Raw genomic sequence first — 9933 nt, 5'->3', positions numbered from 1 at the left:
GGTTTTTTTTTTTTTTTTTTTTTTTTTTTTTTTTTTTTTTTTTTTTTTTTTTTTTTGTGTGTTTTTGATTATCTAATTATGTTGGGTTTACCATTTCAAGTTGCACACTTAAACAAAGTCATTTGAATTCCATTATAAAACGATGGTTGGGCTTATTTTTCTGACATTTTTGTCCTCATTTGAGAATATTCTTTTTGTTAATTTGTTGGCATCTCATCATTTAACTAGCAACTGTATACTGTACAAAAGTTAAACGTGTTTTACACAATGAAAACTAGTCTTCCCTCCCCCCACCCCTGCTGTAGAGAGAAGATGAAATATCTGTTTAATTACTCACGTTCGTCGTTAATGGAACAGAAAAAGTCCAGTGATGTGGAAATTGAGTCATTGCGAGAGGAATACCATCAGAGAGTCTCAACTCTTGAAAGGAAGGTTTGTCATTTCTTTTTTATATTGTTTTTCCAACTTCCTACATCTTCTTTCAGAAGTTTACTCTTCATTTTTCCCAAAGTAGTTAAATCAGGTTGACAACGCAATGGCCTTTTGTTTGTGTTATCCATACACAAGTTCAATGGGTCTGATTTATGAAGTTTCAACTCCATTAAGTTTAGAGTTCTACCAAGCATCAATGGAGTTTTGGTAGATGTTACATGTTCTACTGAAATTTCTTTCTAATGGATAGTTTCCAACTGTTTCAGAAAATGAAGGGAATGGGTGAATTAATTTTTTATGATGAAGCGAATAACTAACTGATTAGTCCTTCTACAGGAGGGATTATTTTTTTTTTTTTAGAAAATAAGAATTACGAAATACTCAGGAAACCATTCAAGCAAATGAAATTAGTAATATTATCCGTGAACGTATTGAGAAATATAATAGAGAAGTAAAAATTATAAATACCGGTACTGTACTTCAAGTAGACGTCAACATTGCTTGTATTTATGGTCTTGATGAAGTAATGACAGATGAGTTACTAGAACTTGAAGAGGGTACTATAAACATAGCTTTAAATATAGAATCAAACAATGTTGGTGTTGTATTAATGGGGGATGGTTTGCTGATACATGAGGGAAATTCTAAGCAACCGGAAGAATTGCAAAATTGCAATTCTCATGAATCAATAGTTTGGATTTGTAGGTAGTGACCAGACAAACAAAAGAAAAGAAGCCTCATATCTTTAGATCAAAAAGGAACCTTAGTAATTGGATTTACTTATTTTAGACTTAAATTTGAGGTGAATTCAATATTGTTCTAATTGTATAATCATCAACTACAAATTCATTTTATGTCCTAGCTCTTCCGTATCTTTTGCTTCATTTCTTCTGCAACATTCCCAAACACATTTTTTATTATAGATCTACTACCATAAACTCAATGCTTAATATTAGCATTCATTGTGTATTCCTGAATAATCTCATTTTTCAATTATTCAACCATTTTATTTTACCAAGTTCAATGTTAGTTAGATTAATCAACATTTCTATGTTCCGATGCAACAACAAGATTTTATTTGTAACAAGTAGAGTTTTGTTGGTTGGTGAATTGGTCACATTTTATTTATCACCTCAGTGATTTCTAGATGCTTTTGGATCATAACGTTACAGGTTTGGTGATTTCTAGATGCTTTTGGATCATAACGTTACAGGTTTATGCTCTTACTAAGGAGAGGGACACACTTAGGAGGGAGCAAAATAAAAAAAGTGATGCGGCTTCTCTTTTGAAGGAAAAAGATGAAATAATTAATCAAGTTATGGCAGAAGGTGAGGAGCTTCTTAGCCTTGTTCTATGTGTATCTAATGGCATTTTATTTCTTCTAATGTCTGCTGAAATGAGATCTGTATAGTTGCTTTTTGTTGGATGGTATGGGAGGAGGGGGATAAAATGTTTGCTGTCTGAATCTTGTATTCTCTCGGTCACAGTCCTTTTGGTTTAAAATATTTGCGCCTAATAGGATACTGCATGTGAAAGTGTCTTATCAGAAAGTTCGTCTTCCTATCTGACATAAAAGATATGTCTACCAACCAGGTGAGGAGCTCTCAAAGAAGCAGGCTGCTCAAGAATCTCAGATTAGGAAATTAAGGGCCCAGGTGTGCTCAGGTTCACTTTCACTATGATTTTTTAGAATCAATTTATATTACTGAGATGAATAATAATTTAATTGGTTTCGTGAGCTAGATCAGAGAGCTTGAAGAAGAGAAGAAGGGACTAATGACCAAACTTCAGGTAACTGAATTGAAATGTATGATAGGCTTTGGACTAGATTTCCTTGGATGACTAATTATGTTACAAATGTCTTTGGACCTGTATTATCAGATTTCTGTAGTATGTTTTTAGGATATTTTCGTTGTGTTATGGTGGAGACAAAAGGTTCCATTTAGAATTTGATGTTTGCAGAATTTATGGTCTGTTGCAACTATTATTCGTAAGGAGCGGTTATTTTGATGCATTTTCTCCTCAATTCTAGGTGGAAGAAAATAAAGTAGATAGCATCAAGAGGGACAAAACTGCAACCGAGATGTTGCTGCAAGAAACAATAGAAAAGCACCAAACAGAACTAGCAGCACAGAAAGAGTACTATTCATCTGCCTTAACTGCTGCCAAGGAGGCTGAAAATTTAGCAGAGGCACGTGCAAACAGTGAAGCCAGATCTGAGCTAGAAAGTCGTCTTAGGGAGGCTGAGGATCGTGAAACAATGCTAGTTCAGACACTTGAAGAATTAAGACAAACTTTAAGTAGAAAGGAACAGCAGGTATTTTTTTGTTCCTCTAAAAGTTTGCACTGTCTTAATTAAGCTCACTTTGCTGCTTTGAGGAGTCAGAGGACTATGTTATTGATTTTGCTTTGCAGGCTGTCTTTAGAGAAGATATGCTTCGCGGGGACATTGAGGACCTTCAAAAGCGTTACCAAGTATGTGGCACTTCTTATTTCAGTGCATCGTTTAGTTCTTCTGAATCCCCTGACCTGGCAGCCGCAAAAGATAAAATAGAACTCTAGAAATTATCTTTTGAGCTTCCTATATTTATATCTTGGTGGTCATTGTTTTACAGGCAAGTGAGCGACGTTGTGAGGAGTTGATCACTCAAGTCCCAGAGTCTACAAGGCCTCTTCTAAGGCAGATTGAAGCAATACAGGTCAGTACATGTTACGAAGAATTTGGAGATCTTATGATGATCTTTATACATCAAATTCAGTCTATTGGACTTATGTCTCAACCCCTCGTCATGATAACAGGAAACAACTGCTAGAAGGGCAGAAGCGTGGGCTTCTGTTGAAAGATCTCTTAACTCCAGACTTCAGGTTGCTTTGGAGTTTATTCTGGGCTATATACCATTTGCACAGTATATAGACATGTCTTTACTGAATTTTTAATGAAAGCACAGGAAGCAGAAGCCAAATCTGCTGCTGCCGAAGGAAGAGAGCGATCTATAAATGAACGCCTGTCCCAAACCTTATCTAGAATTAATGTTCTTGAGGCGCAGGTTCTTATTGCTAATAATTTTCCTTTTCCACCTTGCCTTTTGAATATTACCTTACATCAGAACTGTATTACAGGTTTCATGTCTTAGAGCAGAACAGACCCAGTTAAGCAAAACACTCGAAAAGGAGAGACAGCGAGCAGCTGAAATCAGACAGGAGTATCTTGCAGCAAAAGAGGAAGCTGACACTCAAGAGGGTCGTGCCAATCAACTTGAAGAAGAAATCCGGGATCTTAGAAGGAAACACAAGGAAGAGTTGCAAGAGTATCTGAGGCATAAGAAGCTGCTGCAGCAGGTCTTGGTTCTTATATGAGCTCATAACCGCTTTAACCTAGGAAGTATGGACTTATCTATAAGTGAAAGTTTCCATTTTGGGTGCACATCTGGGATATGAACACACCTTGGACATAAATCCAACATGCAACACAGTTGAACATAGATTTACCTGACTTGTATGTCACACCACATCTGTGGACTCAACAAAATAACTTGACCCTCTTGGAAACTTCTTGGATAATCCTTGGAAATAATCTGTTTATTTGACATAGGCCCCCAAACCAAAACAACAAACTTTCACTAGTTTAAAATATCTGGCATGATATTTCAGTTGCATCTTTTTACTTCTTTCACATTCGTTAATTGTTGAAATGTGTGCTTACGTGACAATTTTTCCCAAAATTATATTTTAGTTGATGTTTATTATTTTTTGTGTATGTTCCATGTCTTTGCCAATGTTGGGGGGGCAGCTGTTGTGGGAGTTCAATTTGTCTTTCAGTTTCTATATAAATTGTGTCATATAAATCATTTATTCAAGGCTTGGACTTTTATTACTCTTTAACAGGAGATTGAAAAGGAGAAAACTGCCAGAATGGATTTGGAGAGGAAAGCTCATCTCCACTCTACTGCTGCGTCTGATAATAGTTCCATAAAAAGGCATAATTCGATGTTTGAGAATGGTATGGATCTTTAGCTTGATGACATTATTTGTTAGGTTGCATTGTCTTACACTGTTGTGCAGGTGACTTGGCTAGGAAGCTCTCAAGTTCAAGTAGCCTCGGAAACATGGAGGAAAGCTATTTTCTAGCATCTTTAGGCTCGTCTGATAGAAAAATCACTGGGGACATACCAATGGGTCCATACTATATGAAGAGCATGAATCCTAGTTCTTTTGAGGCTGCCCTTCGTCAGAAGGAAGGGGAACTTACATCTTATGTCTCTCGACTGGTTTGTTCTCTTACCTTGGAACTCTTCAGTTCATACAGATCACCTTACCTCATAGTCTGCTCTCCATTACATTATAATCTAGGTTAAAAAAGATTTTTGGTCTCATTGAAGTAACGATGATTGTCATTACATAATAAACACAATCCTAGTAGCCATAAACAGAAGTTCGTTCTTGTGCTGTAGTGACCTTCCAGAAAAAACAACCATGGGTTTTAGGGTTTTAGTAACCATCTATCTTTAACCTCAGTGGGTCTCAGTTACCATCTAACTTTAACTTTAGTGGGTCTCAACCACAGAAGTTCATGGGTCTCCAAAAACTGCCATGGGTACAATAACCATTGTGACTCTTCTTCAATCTCTGTTATCGTCATAGGCCTCCAAGCACTGCTCGTGGGTCTATCTTCATCAAACTAGATCAACACACCTTTGTTACCCTACATTTGGTCAAGTTAACAAATTGCAAGAATAGAATTTTTGTTCTCTGTGTGGACCCTTTCACCGGTCATTCGTGGCTCACTTAATCTCAATAATTAGTCTACTACCTCTCTCACCATGAAGAAACACACTGCCACCTTTTCTATTGGTTATCTTGTTCGTCAGGATATTATGTTGAACGACATGGCTGACAACTATTTAATCGTTATTGGGTTCCTTGTGTAATAAGAAAAATAATTTCTTCTTCAACAACAACAGTGAGCAGATCACAAGTGGTTAATATAGGAAAAGTTGTAGTGGTTATGATTAAAGTTTAATGCATTAAATGCCCCAAACTCCCACCCACCATCCCACCACCAAGTTCAAACTCTTAGCTTTATTTTCATTTATATTTGACCAGAAATCAATTGAAATGATCCGTGACTCTCTTGCTGAGGAGCTAGTGAAACTGACCTCTCAGGTTGGTATTGACTTGTCACATGCTATTCTCTTATACCATTGAGCTTGGGGACACTTGCGCTGACTTCAAATATGATTTGATTGTCTATTGATGCACAGAGTGAGAAGTTAAGGGCAGAGGCCGGTATGTTACCAGGCATACGAGCAGAACTTGAAGCACTGAGGAGAAGGCACTCTGCTGCGTTAGAGCTCATGGGAGAACGTGATGAGGAGGTAATGACAAATTTCTTACTGTGTGGAAATCTAAATAGATTGACGTGTGGCAGGAAAGCACAATGCTTGCTCCTCCCCCTATTTATATTAGTTTTATGTACTGAGGTTGATAGTGATTTTGTTGGATTGATTTTATTATTGTTATTTAAAAAAAAAAAAAAAAAGTTACTGGATTTTGTCATGATCCCACTTATAATGTGCTATGTTTGCCACGGTGAGATGGTTGGCAAAAATCCGGTGCAAGATATGCACTTGGGAATTGAACAATGAAGGGCAATGTCTAGTTCAATCTCTATGACTTTGAGGACTAAGAGTTTTATTCGTTAAGCTTTTGTTTTGTTAGTTGTCTAGAGAATCAATACCATATCAGTAGTTTAAGCTTTCATTTGGAGGTGGACATCTTTTCATGATGAACTGAATATCCATCATTAGTGACGAGTTTTCCATGCAAGGACATTCACATTGTAATTGGTTCCATACAATTATTTCTCCAATTTTACATCACACTATCCTATCAATTTGATTTACATAACCTGAGGTATACTAACATGGTAGAATACCTAGATAAACATAATTAGAATAGGATCCAATTTAAAATACTTTGGTTGAAAGAATGCAAAACGCCAATAGGTTATAACACTTTCCACTTGTCTTCCCTTTTCCATAAATATATTTATAAGGAAACTGCCCTCTTACATCTATTTTGAGTTCAATAACACGTGTGGTGGATGAGATACAAATCTTTGATCTCTCAAGTCTCAATTGTTTGTCTTGACTAGTTGAGCTACGCTCGGTCTTTACACCCTTTTACCTCTGTTTAGAACCTGAAAAAAGGTTCTTCAGAATGTATGTTGAGCACCTGATGGCCATTTTATACAATGGAAACTGACTTTTATTTAATATCCTCCAATGACTGAAATTGATTTGGTTGCAGCTGGAGGAACTTCGTGCAGATATTGTTGACTTGAAGGAGATGTACAGAGAACAAGTAAACTTGCTTGTGAACAAGGTAATTAGTCCAGCACAATTTTGCAATACAAAAGGCTTCATTGTTCCTAAAACCATTCTCCACTCTCCTGCAGATTCAGGTAATGAGTTCATCAATGGGTACAGCCTGATAAGTGACTTCATATAGCGCCCAACAAAGTTAAGCGAGTGGTTAAAACTCGGCCATTAAGATTGAGATGGGCGGTAAGATGGTTGGTATTGAGATTTTTGTGCATGGACTGAATACTTGAACGGAAACTACATTTTTGAAAGTGTTACACACAAGCTCCAATAGCGTTGTATTTGACAGTATACCTTCATTCTTAGTGTACATTAGAGAATCGAGTGATAGTTTCAAGACGTTAATAAGATTCCATTTTGGCCTTACCAAAAGTTGCTACATCAATATCCAGCTGTGTATAGGTTTAAATCTATGATCAGAGTAGAGATTTGTAAGAACTTGGTATCCCATTGTTGCTTTTGATGGAAATGAAGAACAATGTATTTGATCTTTGAAGCCGTAGACAATCAAGGCAAACAAAATTCAAAATATTCATAACCCACTTCTTTATGTTGTTCATTTTGTTTTTTTCTTTTCATAACACACCATATCAGCACTAGTAGTTTATCAATTTCTTTCCTAATGGTATATTTCTTCATTGTTTTATGCATATAATGTACATGGATTGAATATCTCAAATACACATTATATTATGTAAGATTTTCTTCTAGATGTGTTACGCTACAAAAGAAAGTTGGACTTCACAAGCGCTCTCTCACATTAGCATAGTTCACTTGTTTTTAGTACTCAACACTCTGAATCAATGTATCACTGACCATCACAATTGGACACACATAAATTACATTCCAAAAATAAATTGGTATGTGAGGCAAAGTCAGCAAGAAAATATATATACTATCCGAACAATAATATATATATATATATATTTAAAAATATGTTGAAAAAGTGGTTGTTAGGGTTATCACAATGGGGCCATGGAGAACCGGCCCGCTATCCTTCCACCGACAGGAGAGGGAGGTGACGCTGCTCTGTGAAGCCAGCTTCACGCGGTTTCCTCCATCTTCAAGGGCAACCACTCCTGGGCTTTCACCCAAGATAACAGCCCGACTCCCTACTTGGAGAATGGACGAACCAGAATTAATACTCCCATGGGACCTACCCGATGGGATGGGCCAACATCCAGCCACTTTAATGCCCTCATTTGAGTTACAAGCCCGCATTACCAAGCTCGGCGAACGTTAGTGGTGCAAGGCACCTTATAAGCACTACATCTAATATTAAATCTAGCAATGTGGGATCCAGCTGAGACCTTGGTCCTCGCATTTTATTATTTTATTAAGTATTTTTTGAGTTTTAAACAGGTGATTGTAGATGTTTGTGTATATGAGTTTCAAATAATGATTAGATCGTATTACTTTAGTTTTTTAACTATAAATTTATAAATACATCGCCCTATGAGTATTCTTGTTTTTTATCTACTTAATAAATATTTTTTAAAAACCAATAAAAAACAAAAAAAAAATTATTATTTTTTTAAAATTTGTCTAAGAATTAAAATGATTTCCAAATAAATGCGAAAGAAATGTGGTTAGCAAACCCGGTCTATTTTTTATATATAATAAATTCAGAAAACGTGAAGCGAAGGTAAAATGATAGTAGAGATATAGTGACAACAATTGAGACATGGCAGCAAGCACAACCAACTTTCAATTGAATGACTGTGCCAGTTGAGGCTTAGAAAAAAAAGAGAAAAAACGAACCAAAAATTCATAAATTTGAGAACAATCTAAGAACAAAACCAAGAACTTACTACCCCTTCATGGATGATTGAGCACACGAGGAAATCGGTGTCTTTGAGACGAGGATATCCAAAGGACAAGGGCATGAGCTAAGGACAATGACAACCCTGCACCCAACAATGGTATAAAGTGAACGAAGAAGAATCGTAAACTCACTCAGAGTGAAAATCAACAAAATTGAGAGACGTTAATGAGCTCTTGTATAGTCATGAGAAGAATGATGAGGAAAGCTTTTCAATCATGTGACGAATAGTTAAATCACGTCGATAATTTGGATGTCAAATATAATTCAAATAAATTTGGATGTATATATATTATATGTTTGAGTTTTTGAGTTCTAATCCAAATTAAAAATAAATAAATAATTGTTTAAATTTTATATTTAACGGTGGAGTGATTTGTACTGATTTTAAAAGTTAAATGGGAAATAAAATGAAATTAAAAAATTGTAGAAAAAAGTGGATGTGAAGGTGAGAACTGCCCACCAAGTATTATTGGGGCATGGAGAATCGGCCTGCTATCCTTCCACCTACGAGAGAGGAAGGTTACGTTGCTCTATGAAGCCAGCCTCACGCGGTTTCCTCCGTCTCTAAGGACAGCTGCCCCGGGGCCTTCACCCAAGAACAACAACCCAACTCCCTACTTGGAATCGATAAATTGCTTGCCCCTTGAGCTTCCAACTGATCTCGGCATTGAGAGGTCTCTTCCAATTTGCGAAGAACTGTTAAAAACCATTTCTCGATTCGGTGACTCTTCGCATTTTCTCTAACGGAGTCTCTCCTACTTTCTTTGTTGGAAAATTCTTCTTTGTGCGATGTCGTACCACCTCCTTGGGTTCGGTGTCTTCTTGGTTGGAATTGTAATGTTTCAAGTTACTGACGTAGACAATAGGGTAGTTCGCATCCATGAGAGTAATTGGATCCTATATGATATGAGTCAATAAACTTCGACTTAGTAGAATAAGGAACTAACATATGGAGCAACTTTCGGAGAATTGTTAGTAGTTGTCAAATTATGAACCAAGTTTAGTGCTTTAATTAGGAAGATTGTTAATGGTTTTAAACCCGAGAAGAAAGTTTAGGAAACTAGTTAGTGTTTTCTCTACTATAAATACTCATTAGATGTATGCTCTTTTCCGAACAAAGAAAACTGAAAAATATAAATTCTTAAGGTTCTTCTATTCAAATGTGTGACACTGAGATTGAGTTCATGGTAGCAACTGTGGTGTAACGACCCGGGAAAGAAAGGAAAAAATATATATACATATAATAAAAATAAATAAATAAATAAATCAAATAAAGTAAAAAAAAAAAAAAAA

At 36.2% G+C, this 9933-nt stretch overlaps 1 protein-coding gene across 3 annotated transcripts in view; it reads left to right on the top strand.

Moving 5' to 3' along the window:
* LOC111451421 (golgin candidate 5-like) overlaps positions 1–7357 on the top strand; it is an 11472-nt gene extending 4115 nt beyond the window's left edge. For 2 of the 3 annotated variants that reach the window (XM_023091834.1, XM_023091836.1), the window contains exons 5-20: positions 358–432; positions 1646–1760; positions 2026–2087; positions 2176–2223; positions 2465–2749; positions 2848–2907; positions 3048–3131; positions 3232–3297; positions 3381–3479; positions 3553–3771; positions 4318–4432; positions 4495–4700; positions 5536–5595; positions 5694–5807; positions 6742–6816; positions 6890–7357. In XM_023091834.1, the coding sequence (XP_022947602.1) occupies positions 358–432; positions 1646–1760; positions 2026–2087; positions 2176–2223; positions 2465–2749; positions 2848–2907; positions 3048–3131; positions 3232–3297; positions 3381–3479; positions 3553–3771; positions 4318–4432; positions 4495–4700; positions 5536–5595; positions 5694–5807; positions 6742–6816; positions 6890–6925 (1719 nt within the window). In that variant the 3' untranslated portion in view covers positions 6926–7357. Of the gene's footprint in view, positions 1–357; positions 433–1645; positions 1761–2025; positions 2088–2175; positions 2224–2464; positions 2750–2847; positions 2908–3047; positions 3132–3231; positions 3298–3380; positions 3480–3552; positions 3815–4317; positions 4433–4494; positions 4701–5535; positions 5596–5693; positions 5808–6741; positions 6817–6889 lie in introns of those variants that run through there. The other variant, XM_023091837.1, reaches the window with a different exon arrangement.
* Positions 7358–9933: the final 2576 nt, after the last annotated feature.

Source organism: Cucurbita moschata, unplaced genomic scaffold (genome assembly GCF_002738365.1).
Source record: "Cucurbita moschata cultivar Rifu unplaced genomic scaffold, Cmos_1.0 Cmo_Scf00013, whole genome shotgun sequence".
NCBI lineage: Eukaryota > Viridiplantae > Streptophyta > Magnoliopsida > Cucurbitales > Cucurbitaceae > Cucurbita > Cucurbita moschata.
The sequence above is the reverse complement of the archived record's forward strand: the minus strand, read 5'-3'. Positions and strand labels throughout refer to the sequence as shown.